Source organism: Carassius auratus, chromosome 21 (assembly GCF_003368295.1).
Source record: "Carassius auratus strain Wakin chromosome 21, ASM336829v1, whole genome shotgun sequence".
Taxonomy (NCBI): Eukaryota; Metazoa; Chordata; class Actinopteri; order Cypriniformes; family Cyprinidae; genus Carassius; species Carassius auratus.
This window is the reverse complement of record NC_039263.1, coordinates 2,313,920-2,332,480: the sequence shown is the minus strand read 5'-3', so window position 1 is coordinate 2,332,480 and position 18,561 is coordinate 2,313,920. Positions and strand designations below refer to the sequence as shown.

The window sequence follows — 18,561 nt, the reverse complement described above, 5'->3', positions numbered from 1 at the left end:
TAATTTGAATTAAGTTTTCTGCTCAGCAGGTTAAAGACAGAGAAGCAGTACTTTCCCCCCCTTGTGGTGAAAACCAGCTACTCCTTCTCCCTTGTTTCATTACTGTCTTTTAATTTGATGTTTATTATTTTTCTTCTCTCTTTTGACTTAGGTTATTTTGATAATTACCATTATTATAATAATTCCTTTGTTTGTTTTATTTGGTAAAGCTGTTAACTCTCCTCTCTACATATATAGTTACTCAATTGATGTTAAACAAACCAAACCTTAATTAACTTTAAGTTTCCTTTGTTCATCCTTTGTGTATTTGATTGTAGAACTCCCTCGGTGATTGGACAGTCATCTCAGGTTTCCAGTGAGCAAGGCTGCCCGATCGGTGTTACCGATACTGGCTGCGAGTGAAACTCGGTCCCTCTTGTCTCAAGAGACATCAGCAATTTTGGCACTCCAAAGGTTGTGCTAAAAGTCACAAGCCGTGCTTTCCTGCGACACGCCAGAGTAACGGAGGACCGGGGACACTGCGGTTCAGTGTTTGGGGAGCACCGGGGAGGTTGACCAAGCCACTGGTTCCCACCTGAATGACTTCAATTCAACCAGGTGAACCAAAAGTGATAAAACCTATCCACTTATTATAAGCCACAGAATATTAGATATTCCCCCGGATATATTTTAAGTGTTCTGACCCTTTTGCTTCTTTAAGCCACACCATATTTCTAGGTTTCCTACCCAGATAGCCCACTCACCTGTTGGCCCTATCTTAAAACCTAGCAGTAGGCTTAGGCCTCCTCATTCTCACTAACACATTGTGTTTCTATTGTTTTCATCTCATTTCAAGTGTTGTGTTTCACTTTGATCTTTTTCTACCCTCTGTTCTGTTGTGATTTGTTTCTTTCATTTCACATAGAGACAGTAACCTGGGAGCCACCAACGAAGTTAAATAGTAGAGCGACAACCAGCAGCCGGTGTCATCACACGACCCGCTAGGCTACTGCCTGTCAAATCTCCATTTCAGGTCCTTCGTTGACCCAAGTTAATTGGCTACTTAACTGTCTGACTGTTTGCATCAGTCAGCCCCAAAATTCTCATAAACGGCACAGCCCGTATGAATATAGCTCGTTAAACATAGAACGAACTTGCATTGGTCTTTTTGTGTGTGTGTGCTGTGCTTCTCTCGCCGACAGAGAATCAGGATGTTCCAGGCATCCAGTCCAGCAGTCCACGGGGGCAACCTCTCGACATGGTTGAAAGCAGTGACGACCCCCTTCCTGCCCAAGGACGCCAGTAACCTGCAGCACCCAGAGCAACTAGACACCGAGCTAGATGAACTGATGGCACGCGATCCAAACCAAAGCGACTACTACAGAGAACTCGCCAGGATCTTGGGAAGCCTAGTTCACATTCTCGTCACCCAGGCACGGCTCAGTGAACGGAGCAACATCGCGGAGGAGGCCTGGAAGGACCAGGCCCCAACCCAGAGTCATCTTGATCAGCTTCTCCTCGAGACCCAGAACCAGCACAAGAAAGAGGACGACACAGATCCAGAGCTACAGAAAGGAGTTGAAAGACTTCACAATGCCCTGCAAGATCTTCGCCTCGACACGGATCAAAGAGAACAGCTGGAGAGAGAAGCCAGAAAAGACCTCACAAAAAAAAAACTCCAGCAAGGTGACGCTCTCCTAAAAAGAGCAGAGACTGAATTGAAAGAAAGAGACTATAAAACCTGGGCCTGCAAAACACACTTGCAAGCGGCCCGAGCTAAATTCAACAAGCTCCAAGATGAACTTGACACTGTTCACACAGAACTGAGACAATCTCACAGATTACAGAGTGGCTGGATCGGAGAAACGCACACCACAAAATTTCTCCCGGGCCGCCACTCCAACCCTTTCAGCCAAGAACCCAGAGCTGGAAAAGGGGGTGTAGTCTCCCTTCTAAGGAAATCACCAGCCAGCTTACAAGAACATCTGTCAACAACGGAGGGAAGAGAACCCTTCCAGAGAACGCATGTCACCAAACCCTGCACTGCTCACAGAGAACTTCACAAGCTAACCAGAAGCATCTCTACATTCAATCCAGATCCTGCAGGAGGACATGGCGTTCATGCTTCTTTACAAGCCATTGACTTTCATTTGCAAACTGTCGCCAACGTGACAGATGTGAACACATTGTACCTGTTAAAAATCACGGCCAGCCGTGATGTGCATTGCTTTCTGGATCGTCAACCAGAGACTGTCAAAGCGTACTACCAGCAACTGCTACAGACTTTGATTCTTGAATTCTCTGATCCAAACTCAGACCATGGGCTCCTTATTGCTATGGACCTCAAACAGGGCCGATTTGAAAACCCACAGACTTTCTGTAGTCAGCTACGAAACAGCTACTTCGGAGCATGCAACGAACCAGGTATGGAACAGAATATCAACTTAAAAACTTTGTTCCTCCCAAACCTACATGCCAGTTGGAGTTTTCATCTCAGAGTCCCAGCGTGTCCCCGTAACAGGACTACACAAGAGTTACGGAACTTAGCCCACAAAGCTTGCACCAAGCAAAAGACTATTTGTGAAAAGACTGTGAAATACCCCAAAGTCTCTGTCTCTGAGCACTGCTTGGAGTTAACCCTAGATGGCGCCCTACAACACCACAGTCACAGGCATTTTTACAGAGAGTCAATACCATTCCAAGCCAGCAGAGGGCAACACAGTGCAGCCACGTCTGAGACAGCAGAGATCCTGAGGGTGCTGAAAGATCTTCTTCACATGAATACTCGCAAGGAAGATGAGCCAAGCACCCAGAACACTGCCCGAGCTCCACAGTCAACAGCTGCACACCCTGAACGAGACAGCACAGGTCCTCACACCAGGTACCACCAACACAAGGTACCAGAAAATGCTGTTTTGACTACCTGCCTTCGCAGCGAGCTACACAAGACCGGTCCTCACCAACCACCGATCGTCCCACCTGCCCTGATGCCATCATTCCTGGGCAGCCTTGTCAAAAAGGGGGTGGGCCGAAAAGGAGTCAACAGGGAAGACCTGATCGACACAGGATTAAACCTGATGGTGATCTCATCTTACCTTTTCAAAAGACTCCAATTTGAAGCTAAGAGACAAGATCGAACTCTTACACCTCAAACTTATGAACTGAATGTACAGGTGTACAGACAGGATGACATCCAGTTTGAACAGGTTGTTTCCATTCACCTGACATTCGTTCCGATGAGTCTAATACATCCCATGTATGTCCCACCAATGAACACTCATACATTGCTCATCGACAAAGACCTGCTAGAACACTTTGACCCTTTTCTGAACTTCAAACAGCTAAAAGACTTTGCTCAAGTGCGAGAACCTCTTTCTCTCCAGCCACACAGGTTGCTAGAGCCAGACTGTCAGGTCGCAGAGGTCACGGGAACTCCCACAGAGCCAGACGGTCAGGTCACAGAGGTCACGGGAACCCCAGCAGCCAGCCATGAGTACAACGCCCTAACAACAGGCCCAAGTTCAAGCCTCTGTACCTTAGTCAACAAACAGGGTCCGGTGGTACCAGCTTACACCAAAGTGGTCGCTGTTCGGCTCAACCTGCAAGGTGGTCAAACCTTACACCACACGCTGGGTTTCTTCCAATCCTCACCTGAATGTGTGGAACTCGGACTCACACTTGCAAACAAGCATGTCAAACACCAACACCTGTTCCAGCAATGTGATAACATCACAAAAACACACAATGTGATCGTGTACTGGAAGAAGGTAAAAGGACACTCAAAGTTACCAAGTCTAGACGAGGACTTTAAAGATCACACTGACACCCTTGCCAAAACTGGCACACTAAACAACATTCTGTGGTCACTCCCAACCCACCCACCCACATTCAAGGTTGAAGTGATTACACACAGCACAAGAACTTTACTAGCTAAACTGCCTACCTCAGAATCGCTTACGCAGGCTCCTTTGTCTACACAGACCAACATAGCGGACATGCGGGCTTCTGAAACCTTGATAATGACTTTGCTTTACCACCTCTCAGACCCCTCCATCCACCCTGGCAACCAGTCTACAGTCACTGACAACCAAAGCCCCAGACCACTGCATGATACACAAACCATGCTGCGTGCACAGAACAATATTGTGGGTTGTGCACCGTCTGACATCACAATGCCAGGGCGTGTAATGCCACGGAGCAAAAGGGGGATACTGCCAATATATTTCCATGACGCAGCATGTGCTGCACCACGCAGCACCAGAGCCACTGACACAACACTGAGGCAAGCGTCATGCCAGCAGCAAGATGTGGCAAAACATGGGCGAGGGCGAGCTAAACCCAGTCGCCGCCCACGAAGCAAAGAGACTGTCCTGTCCAACCAAAGACAGGCCTTGTTTGTTTCTTTCTCCCCTTTCTCTCTCTCTCTCCCTATTATCTGTACCAGGATGCTGCTGTGGTTTGCCGTGCCGTGCTGTCAGCCAAAGAGAGGACAGCTGCCACCGAGAAAACCGCTGAGACTCCTGACTACCGATGACAGGGCACACTACCCCAGCACTGTAACCGAATACAGCTGTACAAGGTTCCGATGGAGAGAGGACTCCCTCACTCACACTGAGGCCGATGTCAAACACCTGTTCAGCCAACATGAGAAAGTGACGGTTACACAAATGGAGTTAGGTGGACACCACCACCGCTCCAAACAATTCCCGGGAGCTTTGCTTAGAGCCGCTGCTGCCGCCAGAATGTTTAACATTGTTATGTCCAGTGTCAATGCAGCGAACCAGACTGTAAACTCCTTGAAACCACTGTTTACTGTCTTCCAGAAGAACTTTACCCAGACTCAGCTGCTTACAGCATTAACAACAGCCATGCTGTGGGAGGTTAGCTCCTCCAATGACAGCCTAACCACGAGTAAAACCCCACCATACATGATACCCTTAAGCCTTGTGTTAACTGTGTTGTCTTACACTATCACCATGCCAGCTGACCTGCTACGAATGCACCTGGCCAACTCTCTGGATAGCGCCTTCCTACGGCACGCAAACCCCAAACAGAGAGAAGTGAACGTGCTCCTGAACCAACTCATCAGCGAGTCAAACCAAGTCTACAGACCTAAAGACATTGTCAGTGTCAGGATGTGGAAGAGCAACACCCACACCAAAACACACATTCCAAATGTGGTGGCCTACCACGTCACGACACACAGCTGTACCTGGCCCCAAACATGCACATGTGTACTTTAACCAAAGACATTCATTATCTCTGCCTTAGCAAACCCTTCCTCAGACACAACTCTGAAGGAATCTGCGAGCTGCAACCCTGGGTCAGCGATACGCGCTGCCCTGCCGAAGCCAAGCCTCGTACACAAGTCACAGAAACGCAAGCAGAGATTGTGGCTAACAGATGGCTCGTCAACACTCCTGTGCGCTCAGCTACGCTGACCTACGACCAGCATGACACTGCCACCCGTGCCAACCTGCTGGACCAAGTACTGAAAGGTACCACCCAACACATTGACATTACTCCTGTCGATACAGCCCTCCAAGCACTTTCTCGACAGCCCATTCTGAACCAGTCATCTGCGGTCCTAGCCTGGACTGCTGCCGACACTGCACGGTGCATCTCCACCGTCATTGGTCCCACCCTGACTATTGGCGTGACCTTCATCCTATACAGGATACTCAACGAGATGCAAACCTCTACAGCCAAACTCACGACAACTGTGGCTGGAGGTCTCCGATGGAATCCCCGGAAAAGGGACGCAAAGTCAAAGACAATACCGAACCTCACCAAGCTGAATCCTCAGCTTCAGGAACCACCTGTCATCATGACCCACCTGCTGCATGACCATCACGATTCACCTGTCATCTGCCCATCCTGATGATTGCCGTCCGATGATGTCCACACAGGGACTTCATCTGACGTAAAGGGGGAGGTGTAACAGATATGCAGGTCATCGATTCATGGGTTCAATTCAAGCCACAAATGAAACCCTGTTTGTACTAAACGCCTGGCCTGGCGCCAGCCTGGCTGGACTTAAATTATTTTACGATACCCATGCGAGCCTCAAAGGAAACCTGAAACCCCCCCCCCCCCCCCAAATTCCTTAACACACACACACACACACACACACAAAGAAACTTTCTCAAAGTTACTTTTTTTTTTGTAAGTCCTTATTAATATGTATTTTGAATGTTTGTGTATTGCATAAAAATGGTTAATCCTGGGGTAAATGGTTAAAGTGCTGACTTATAAGTGGAAATGCGTGATTTAATCCTTATACTTTCTCAAAGAGTCATGTTTCTGCAACCCCCACTCCTGACCAGGTCGTAAAGCTTTATGACCCCTGGGCAACAGAACAGGAAATCTAAGCCTTAGGAAAGAATGGTCAAATGTAGTCTAAATGTGTATATATAGTATTGTTTCCTTTTTGTACATTAGATGTTTCCCATATAAATTGGGACTATCTGCAATTTATTATCGTGTGTAAATCTTTAAATGTTTAATTCTACATTTGAATGTAACTTCGTGTTTCTATCAGTTATATATATATATATATATATATATATATATATATATATATATTGTTTGGTGTTTTTCAAATCGTCATGCTTTGACAGACCCACTTATCTAAAGTAAAGTAATGAAAAATGTATTATTCTGGAATTACGAACGTGCTAGAATATCCCTGATGAAATCGGACAAGTCCTAAATCATTAGGGTGGGTTGTTCCCAGAGACAAAGGAACTTTCCCGCCGCTTCAGATCGCGGATGTTCATTGGGTGGTTCACGCGAAAAGAGGCGTGAACATCTCAATCTATAAGAGTCGACCGAACAAGGTCCGCCTCTCTCTTCTTGCTCTTCTTCCCGTTCTCCGTTCTCGGGCCGCGCTCAGTTCTCCTCCCCCCTCAGCACACGGACTGAGGAGAGGAAAGCCATTTTCATGGCTCATTTGGAAACTTTCATTTTCGTTGTTTTGTTTTCTTTTCTTTACTAAGTTTATTCAACTATTCGCCTCTCCACGCAAGGAAGACGAATTCTGGAACAATGTTTGTTGAACCTTTCAAATACCGCGCGAGGACAGAACAAAGGACCACGTGCTCCACGCTCACGCCAAGCGCAGCGTGCATGCGCGTCACATGGCCTCCGTTTCATGGCACATGGCTGTTTCAACGGGAACAGCGCGTAAAGCTCACAAGCTCGACGCCGATCTCACGCCACTCACATGGGACACCTTTTGCAAGTATCACTTTCTCTATGGAGATTTAAATGCTGCTTTAAAGTGTTGTTATGATCTGATTTGTTGTTGGTTTCCAAAAGTTACTGACTATGATTTTCATACCTGAGCTCCTTATGTGATCTCTCTCTCTCTCTCTCTCTCTCTCTCTCTCTCTCTCTTTTATTTGGATTCGTTATGTATTGTATAAAGCTTACTGTTTGTATTGTCGTACGCATATTTACTCTGTGTGATTTGTAGTTTGATGTATTACTAGTTTAATTATTAAAAACCCATATACTGAAGATTGGCTTGGACTCCACCCCACTCACATTACGAGTCACTGAGATGTTGATCTATAGCTACAAGCTCTAAATTTAGAAACTAAATTTATCATAAGGATAGGATAATATTTTCATGGCCAGAGAATACTTTTCCTTGAATTATAAGGCGTGATAACTTTATTGAAAATTGATAGGTCTACAGTGGTGTGCTGGACATACCACGGTTTGATCTGCAGTAATTTACAGTAAGAGATATCACAATAATTGATATGAAGAATGTAATATTGACATATTAATGAGTAAGTTACAGTGCCCTGTGATTATTTATTGTTATAGGCAATTGAGATATTTTTCATAATCAAATTTAATGTAACTGTCATCTGAGATATATATTAATCAAATTCCTGATTAATTATTCAAATTCCCTATATATCATTTGAGTTAATTACTACGTAAAACTCATTGTTGTTACAGCATTATTGGTATAAACAGCCAATATTCAAGTAATTAAACTAAGTAGATTATAGTTAGAATTGGTCCATGCAAAAAAAAAAAAAAAAAAAACTAATAATAATAATAATAAAATTAAAACTAATAAATAATGATAATAATAATAATACTAATTGAAAATAGAAATGGCCACTAATTCTAGGTCCTGCATTAAATTCATATACTGTTCAACTCCATGTATAAATGAAATTAAAGCATATTATGCATAAACTCATTAAATACTGAATGTGTACTGAATGCTGCCAAGGGCATGAACAAAACCTCATGGTGCAGAACTGTGGTCTAGTGTTTTGCACACACTCTGACACATTTTCAACACATCATGTGGATGATTCGAGTTTCAATAAAATTATGTCAGTTTCAATAAAATTTCCAAAAATATGTTTTTTTTTTTTTCAACAGGTTTGCCAACTAAACTTTTTTTAACTATATCTCCCAAAGGTTGACTTTTTTTCTGACATAAAGACTTTCCGGCCTTTAATGTTATTTATTTATTTATTTAATTTTTTTTATTTTCTTTCAAATGACTTTTATGTTTAGTTTTATTGTATTATACTTTTGTCCCAGAGGCAGGCTTTCCCTTTTAAAGTATGAAAATCCATTATAAAATATGAATGTCAGTATCTATTACACCAAGTGCAAATATCCAACCTGGCTGGCAAAAGGCTTTTTTTTATTATTTTTTTTTTTACTTTGCACACCATTGATATTTCACTTTGACAACTAAGAAAAATGAAAGCAAATGTCTCTTAATTTATTAATTTATGCACAAAAAGTGTAAGTGAAACTTGTTTTTGCAATACTTAAGATAAAAGAAAGCAAGAAAAATCTGTTGTTGTATTATATATTTAAAATAATATTTCCACCACAGAATGCTATTAATATTTAGTACAATGTATCATTTAAGATGCGCTGTAAGTAAGAGTGATTAATCCTAGTGTCCTAGTAATTAAGCTAGTGAGACAATGCTATATGGGAGTTTACTTCTCAAAAGGACAAGTGTGCCAATAACCGCTAAAACACCCCAACCAATATTACTTTGTCAAACACCAAGAAAATCCAATATTCTTTAACTAGCGATTGCCATTGAACTTTTTTTTGCTGTTCAACTGTTTATTTAAATTTCAATATCATAATAATTTAACCAAAATAATTTCTTTAGTTTTATATTTTAATGATTCACTTAATTATTAGCCTCAAACCTCAGATGGGAAACTTGGACGGAAACTATGGTTTGTGACTGTATACCTTGCGTTGTCTATGAGTATAAATCATGAGTCTGTTTTGTCCATCACATCAATCTTTTCATACAGCAGAAAACAAAAATCCGTTGACACAAAATGACACATTGTGTCTCCGTACGGAGCTAGGCCAGTTGTTTGTCATCCCGTGAAAGTGAATTTTTTGAGACTTTGTGATGAAATCATCTTTTATCTTGATGCTGTAAATATTTCTGTGGGCACAAAAAGAAACAGAGAGCTTGAAAGGAGTGCGTCTAAAATATTAATGCGTGAGGGAAATGAAAACAGACAGACATGCACAATAAAGGGCCAGAGAAACAAATGCTTGAAACTGTCTGATACATTAAACCTCCACAGAACAAATAAATAAGCCGAGCTGGTGAGAAACAATGAAGCTGAAACAAATAAATGAGAGAAATGAGACCTTGAAGGTCTTGTCTTTTCATACAGAACTTAAGCAGCACAAGCATCTGATCCAAATAACAAGCTATTACAGGATGTAATGGACCGCACTCAACCAATAAAGTGCTTTCTAATAAGGAGCTACTCTGTAAACAATACAGCACCGCGCCGGAATCGACAGGCCCCACCAAACGAGCCCATTTGCCTGGGCCTGCTATCATCATTTCATGCACTGTTTTTATTATCATCATCATCATCCTTGCAGGGAGCCGCAAATTCACTCCCACAGCACCGACGGCTGCCAGCAACGGCTGTAATCCACTGCTGCGTCTGAGGGCTGTACAGAGGATATCATTCATATGCTTCATTACATAATCTGCCCATTATGCATCTGTCTGTTTACCTACGGTCTACCAAACTTTTAGGTCCTTTTGACATCCTGTATTATGGTGCACTCAGGTTTATATTAAAATGTAATGTTAGTACCCATCATTGTGATTTGCATAATAGACTTGGTTGGACATCATCAACATGCAGACGTATTCAATGACACCTGTTTATTTATAAATCCATTTTGGGTCTACTGCCTCCATATCTCTGTTCTCTCCCAACTTAAAGGTCCTGGAGCTCATTCCCTGTGTTTACAGGACTTGTACTCTCTTTCGCTTCCATCTGCATGAACTGAAAACAAGCTCTTTGGTTTGAGGCGGCCAACAACACAACTTGAATACGCAGATCTTAGTGTCAATGAACACTTTTGGATTCTTGATCAAGGAGCTGTTAAAGGAAGAACATGTAAATCTTTTAAATTGTTTTGGAGACAGAGTTGAGTGTTCCTTTTCTGAAATGTAGCGCTGCATCTTGAACAGGCCACTTCTGTAAAATAGATTTTTTTAAAAGGGGTCATCGGATGCCCTTTTTCCACAAACTGGAATGATTCTTTATGGTGTTAATGTTAAGATAGTAGTGCAAGTAGTGTAAAACAACTTTTACCCTTTTACCCAGTCAAAACAGCTGTTGACAGCAAGACGTTTCGTGGAATGTCTCTTTAAATGCTAATGAGCTCTGCTGCTCCGCCCCTCTTCTTTTGTGGGGTGACGACCAGTCGCACAGTTCTCTGAGAGTCGGTAAACTTTAACAGTATTCATTGTAAAACTTGCTAACTTGCACATTATCAGAAAAAAAGGTGATTTGCAAAAATCATTAAAAAAAAAAAAAAAAAGTACAAGTATAATCACTTCTTCTACAGGTGAACCTGGACCATGATTGATTCGCTCGAACATAGACACATTTAGGTAGATCGGGGGCAGCATTCCCTTCACAAAAATAGTAAATTATAACTGCTATGTTCATTAGCTTAGGAGTTTAGGAGCCATTCTTGTCTACTCCTGCTCCGGTGTTGAAACAATGGTACATATGTATCATTATAGGGTGGATGTGTATAAACACTGCCAACATTAATTTCAGTTCAAACATCACGTAACAATGAACTTCGCATCCGATGACCCCTTTAATCTCAGGAAGTTTTACCTGGTTAGATTAAGGAGGAATAAACAAAAAAATGTAAATCTTCCCGAGAGGTAGGGCTGAGGATCGTACCGAGAAGTGAAATCTGCTTGGATCCGTGCGGCTGCAGGTCCAGGCCGTTCTTTAGCCAGGTGAGTTTGGGGTTTGGGATACCATCTGCATGACAGCGCAGGCTGGCAGCGACGCCGGGTTCCTGGGCCTGAGTCTCCGGATACACCAGGATTACTGGAGGCACTGGAAGGACAAAGAGACAGAAGCAGACTGTGAACAACAGAAAGTGATTCAAGACCTGAACAATTGCTTTGTTTTGGATTCCCCTCCTTGTGTAAGTCAGAAACGGTTATTTATTTGAAATGAATGTGAGGCGCAAACATGCGTCCTGTCTCGAGGTGCCTCAATTAGACAAAACAAGCTCTCTAACAATCACGTTTATTGTCTCTGTTAATTGAAAATCCTTGCAGTATTTGCTCGCAAATGTAATAAAGCAAGGGAAACAGGATTGTTGTTTTTGTTTCAATACAGTGTTTGTTTGTATGCCTTCATATGCCTCGATGAGGAACGATGCCTTGAACGGTTGAATGAATATAAGGTGAAAACTGTTTCCCATTGGAACCATTTCAAATGGTTTGGAAGCAAACAAATGGATCTTTTGTTCAGATTAAGTTATTTTACTTTATATCATATGTTTGTGTTGTTAGAACCAAGTCAATACTTTTTTTCTTATTTAAAACATAATAATACCAGCCTATTGAAAGTGTTGGGTCATTCCGGTTCACTTTGATAGGCAGCTGCTTTCAGATGTTCCCGTATTTGTGTGAAGAGCATCAAAAGTTTTTTTTTTTTTTTTAACAATGTGATTTTGCAGCGTTGACAACTGTAGCCAATCACAGACGTGTTTGTTGAGCATGTGAACTCAATGACTAATCAGAGGCTTTTTAGTTAGAATCTATCACATCAAAGTGTTTTTGATACATGTACAAATATAGCTGATTTTGTAATTAAGGAATGCAATTATTTATCTTGTAAAGGGATATTATACTTGGGGGTCGTTGGCAAAAGACCCTTTGAAAAACCACTGATCTGTACACAGCGTATTCTGTCTCTCTCACACACAACTAGGCAGTTAAGTAACATTAAAATAGTTTCAGGATTTGAGAAATCCAGCACATATGTGATAAATTCACATTCACATTCTCGGCTGCTCTAACTCTTCAATAATTGCATAAGAGTTTTTGATTCTTTTATTTATTTAACCTGCCAATGCAGGTATGCTCAATATCTGGACCTGTCTGCGATTCACAATACACTACAGTAGAGACTGAGTTATAGTGGAGGTAGATGTTAAAATTTAGACTAAACAGTTAAAAACACATTAGAATGGAGAACGCTTGCTGTGTTATAAACTGCCACATCTGCTCTCATGACTGGAGTGGAAAACAGATCTAAAATGAAGTGCAACTTTCTGCTTTTCAGCTTTAAACATTACAGTGGTGACACTATGGTTAAATGAAAATAAACAACTTGAAAAAATGTGGCTTTGTCATTTGTATTTACTCTTTATAACAGATTCATAATTTCTGATCCACCTGAATTTGTAAGCGCTCACACCATGAATAATGTTTGAGAACAAGTTTGGAAATGTTATGTGTGATCCTAGTCATTACGATCACTCTCCGTGTTCATAAAGCAAACACTCCCTTTATTCAGTGTTCAGCAACTCTTTATGAGAAACTCTATTTGTTCCACTTAAATTCAGTAAAACTCATTTGTAATGCTTTCACAAGATACTTAATTTCAGAGCTGCATTACAGAGGGTCGTATTAGAGAGATATGATAATATGTGTTGATTCTCAGTTCCTGTCTTCGTGTAACGTTACCCCCGCTCTACATATTTAGCATGTCTATCTTATCTAACACACCTGATTCAGATAACCAGCTGGTAAGAAGAGAGCTACATGCATGAACTGTGTACCGACTGACATGGTTGTTTTATATTCATGTCTCGCACACTTTAATGGTCTTTGAATGGAACATATGCGCTTGCTTTGAACTGTAATCATGGTGGAATGCACTGTGATGTCCACTTTGCAGGGCACTTATTGTTGAATGGAACAAATGGTCGAAGTGATAAGTGAAACGAACGAAATATGCAGAGGATTGTAATTGAGAACCATTTAAATACATGATCAACTGGCTGAGATCAAGCTATATTGTGTTTATTGTTTTATCTGGCAGATAGATCAGAAAAAAAAATATTTTCTTGTGTGTGATATGATAGAAGGGGGCTGTATGATTTCAATGAGTGTGTATGTGACTCAGAGTGCTCAAATTATCATTATTGAATATGAATAGTCTATTTATTTTAAGCAAATGCAAGCATCTCTTAAAAATATAAATGCAAATACAGCCATTTTGTTTCTCTGGTGATATGCATTTGTTGTAATTGTACGATACTAATATCACAGTAACCATTTTCTCCTCCATAATCAATTTTTTTTTCACCCTTTTGCTGAAAATCAGCACACAGACATTTTTATCTCGAACTTCTTGCAGTCTCGCATGAGATCTCTGATCGCATAAGCTTGCGTTATTTCCTTATCTCTTCTCGAGGCGTTTGGTTGTGAAACTTAGTTTATGGACCAGACAGAGTTGTCGGCGATTCCTCCTACTGTAAAGTCATGCAGTGTGTAACCTCCTGTCGCCAATCCATCGTGCAATGTGAACACAGCAGCAACTGAATGTAACTCCAGATAGTCATGGTGTGTGAAAACAACGATGATCCAACGACTTAGAAAATTGTGCAGTTTGAACTTAGCATAAATGCATGTTAATGTTAAGTCTACAACTACAGTACAGTAACATCATTGTGTTCTCTGCACTTACTCCCAATTCTCTCAACATGTGGACAGGAGAGCTGTCAGTCAATGGGAAAACAAATAACTGTCCTTATGTATTTGAAAAAAAGTAACTCTGATGTTTTTTGCAAATTAAAAAATAATGTGTTACATCATTGAAAAAGTAATCTGATTGTGTAATTTGTAATGCATTACCACCAACACTAATTATTACCATAGTTAAATTGAGTAACATGGACGTTGTATTGAAAATGAAGGTACGCTGCTTAATTTCTTTGTTTATCCATTTGACAGCTTTAACAGACATTACACAAATAGCTCATGAAAGCAAACATATATGAAAGATTCTACTACTAACCATTCACCTGGAGCACGTGTGTCTGGGACAGCTCCTCATAGCCGTACGCGTGACAGCTGTAGTTCCCCATGTGAATCGTAGTCACCTTAGTAATGTAGAGTGAGCCGTCGTCGCCAAAGTCCTAATTGAACGGGAAGAAAGACACAGAGAATAAAATTGCAGGAAGTCACGGGATGAATAGGCGATGCATCAGCGCCATCCCAAAAGCACGCAGGCACAGGGGTTTGTTCCTCACTGTCGTGCTCTCTCAGGTTGATAAATGGTAAGGGTTAAAAATATAGCCAGCATTAGCGTGATTAATGAAGCCGGTTGTGGTTTTGTGAGGATGCATCCCCTCATCTGGGGCCGACTCAAGGGGGATTAAAACATTAAACTGTTTTGTAGTTATATGAGTTTGCAGAGGGTAAATGATTTAAGGACACGGAAGCTCGCTCTTAAACCCTAACACACCTGCAGCTTTATAGGGCGCATGCCGAAAAGGGGCTCGACTGCCGTACTGGGAACAAAACAGCGATTTGTTTGTTTAGGAGGTCGTCGCTTATCCAGCGAGATGGATGATCGGCTCCAATAAAAACGTGACTTTCCCTCCGAGTGCTGAAGTTTTAGGATGAAGAGGGCAGAAGTGACTCTCTTCCAAGGACAAAAACTAATTACTTTTTTTTTTTTATTATTAAATAAAGATTATGTCACTGATAAACCTCACCTCTGCCGTAAGGCCGATATAATGCCACATAAGGAGGACTCGTAGCGGTATTAATCACTGGAGCTGTATTGGCTGCCACTTTCAGATGAAATCTAATTACAAGTTTGTCATTCACATTTTGAAATCAATTGTCAGATAATGGCTTGTCATGAGGTTTTACTGAAAGAAAAGCACCAGAACTATACAGTTAACAAGCCACTAATTCAAGTGACTTGGAAACACAAAGACACAAGGGAAATTTAGCTGCCATCTGAACTGGTTTTGGAAATGGCAACATTTCAACTCTGAAATGAATCAGAGATGAGTGTTTGTCACACAACTGTGCCAATTCATCTCTAATGAGAGAAAGACATTAACTGGAGAAGCCATCTGACACTGCTTAAACTAAAAAACCATTAGACATCATGTTTTTTGGTAATGCATTGAAGCGCCATATAAATGGTACATGAATATGATAATCATTTGGTAATCATCTAAACCCATCACTGCACCATTAATATTATTGAAAGAGTATAGTATTAATAAAACAGATGAAGTAAAAGGAAATGAGGAAGAACTGTTACAAGCTTCAATTAAATATTGTGGAGTTAACATGCAATGATCAATTATTTCCTAATTCATTCACCATGATATTTAGATGGTACTGCACAAACACAACATGGCATTAGCAAAAATATACTTAAAACATTTTCTTCTGTCAATCTTCAACGGAAACAAAGGGAAAATATTTGGGGGGATATATATATATATATATATATACTCATCGGCCACTTCATTAGGTATAAATGTTCACTTGCTTTGCACACAAATTGCTAATCAGCCAATCAGATGGCAGTAACTCAATGCATTTAGGCTTCTAGATGTGGTGAAGACGACTTGAAGATGAGCATGTCCATCCCTTTATTACTACAGTGTATACATCTTCTGATGGCTACTTCCAGCAGGACATTGCACCATGTCACAAAGGTCAAATCATCTCAGACTGTTTTTAGCAAAATTGCTAAATTTTGTGCTACTTCAGTTTGAACTCTTAGCAGTTTATTTACTCCTGTGTCACTGCAGTGTTGTAAGAGTTGTCCTGTGCTGAGTTTAACAGTACACCATGAAGCTGTACAGCCTACCATGAAGCACGGGTAAACGGTGGGAGTAACTATGACTCTCTTAGGATCTACAATCCTCATCATCCTGGTGATGGGAGAGGGGATCAAAGAGCCACTTCCCGACATTGGGATTGCATGGAGGGAGGAACGCATTGGAGCCATAGCATGTGCAAACGATCTGATTCTCCTGGCTGATGCCCTCGAACAGGTCCAGAGAAAAGAGGATGGCCTCTGCAGAGGAATATAGTCGCCTGTCGCTCAACACCAAGAAATCACGAACTTTAACTATCCTCAAGGATGGCAGAAGGAAACATCTAGTGCTGTCTCCTATCCTTTGCTCAACAAATGATGAAGCAATCCCAATGATGTGCGTTAAAGACACCCAAAGGTACCTTGAAATCCACTTTACATGGAAGGGACGAACAATACCAAATCAAACCATGTAAGTAGAGAGAATGTAAAAGGAGATTACATTGGCACCCCTGAAGTCATACCGGAATGTAGAAATTACACGCAAATTTCTGGTCCCAAAGTTCATGCATGAGCTGATACTGGGATGTGCCCCCTGGAACACCATTTACCGAATCGACAAAATGATCAGAAGAGCTATAAGGGCATGGCTCCGGTTGCCTAAGGACACATCTCTGGGCTTTCTACATGCACCAATTAAATCTTGTGGCCTGGGAATCCATTAACTATTAATGAGTCAGAACTCTGACTGAACTTCCTTCCATCAAGACAACCCTGCGCAGGATAAACTGACTTCTACTATGTAAAGTCAGCAAGGAAACTGAGTGCTCCTCTGAAGAAGCTAAAGTAGAGTGAAATAAAATTATGAAAGCGTCAGCGGATAGCAGGATGATGATAACGGATGACATTGACCACTGGGTAATCAAGCCCAGTAGTCTCCTCAGGGGGAACCAGCTCTGAGGAGGTGTACTCAATACAAAAGGAAGGGAGAAGAGCTAATGTGTTGTGAGCCCTGCCACACTTAAGAAACCTACAATTGCATACTTCAGATCTGCAAGATAAGTGGAGACAAGGGAATATCACAAACAACAGACTTTAATTGTCCAAAACAAGGTTTACACAGAGCTGACTGGAGACACAGGTAGCACATCACAACATTCAAGATCCGACAAGGACCCATGCAGCAGACTACACTATAAATACTAAACTTAAAGAGGGATAATTTATGGACACAGGTGCATCAAAGAGAAAAACCCACACAGACAGTCCATAATCCGGACAGCCAGATCCACCAAACACAATCGGATCACAAAGCAAAAAGAGAGGATGCTGAGAAGGAATGGATCCCAAAAATGGATCTATCCAATTATACCCACAGAGAGAAGCTTCATAAAACCTGATCAGGTAGTGGAGACAGGACAGAGAACAGCATGGCACAATCCTCTACATATTGGTGGTAGTAAACCCCGGGATGGAGCAGAGCCATAGACTGAAAATCAAGAAATATGGCTTCTGGGAGAACTCCATGGCTATACGAGCTTGGATGGAAACTGGCACCCCACTAAAGCATCTCCCGATCATCATATCAATCCTAGGACTGATGTATGGTCCTAGAGGAAGGGGCCTGTGGGCAATAGGTCTGACTGCTAAAGATCTCTTGGATCTATGTCTGCTAACAATCACTGGATCACTCAAATGCTTCAGTGTGTACACTCATGGAACCTAGAACCAGGAAAGACTTATCAAGCAAATATGCCCACAAAACTAACTGTCTAGCATCTTTAAAGGTTCCTCAAGTATCAGAGGAAGTCAATCACCACAGGACGAAGGGACAGGATGTCTTGAAGACGTGTTGTGCCTCATCATCTAATTTACGACATGCATGAAGGGATGAACGAGGTTACCAATGTCCCTAACTGTGATCTTTTCCCAACACTGAAATCAACGATTCACTGAGTGAACTGCTATATTGACAAGTGCGACAGAAACCAAATACTGAACGACCCCAAATAACTATACAGCTATAAACTGCACCATATGCCTCAGTTTTAAAGATAAGTCAACAGTGAGAAATCTTGTAGAATAAACGTATCTTTTCTCCTGGGGATATATAAATTATCCATCCGAGGAATCACAGACAATCAATTCAAAAGACCTATTCCTTGCAATCAAAACACAATTACAGGTATACGCTATACTGATGTTTCTGTTTTCTGGCGTAAGACACAATCATGTATTTACTTAGTTTCCCTCTTTGTCTGGACCATGTCAGTATTCTGATTCTCTATGCAGCTACATATGAAGCTGAACGACAACGCGTCATTCACCGGTGCTCGTTCTCGTTGACCCACGAGTCTTCGTTGACTGGGTCAGTGTTGTAACATTCAACAAACACTTCATTAACATGCAATTAGAG

General features: G+C 41.5%; 1 protein-coding gene across 2 annotated transcripts in view; it reads right to left on the bottom strand.

Annotated features, from left to right (window-relative positions):
* Positions 1 to 18,561, bottom strand: part of LOC113038202 (follistatin-related protein 4-like) — a 185,296-nt gene that overhangs the window by 27,418 nt on the left and 139,317 nt on the right. For both annotated transcript variants that reach the window (XM_026195460.1, XM_026195459.1), the window contains exons 8-9: positions 14,373 to 14,493; positions 11,232 to 11,393 (exon numbers count right to left, since the gene is read on the bottom strand). In XM_026195460.1, the coding sequence (XP_026051245.1) occupies positions 11,232 to 11,393; positions 14,373 to 14,493 (283 nt within the window). The remainder of the gene's footprint in view (positions 1 to 11,231; positions 11,394 to 14,372; positions 14,494 to 18,561) is intronic.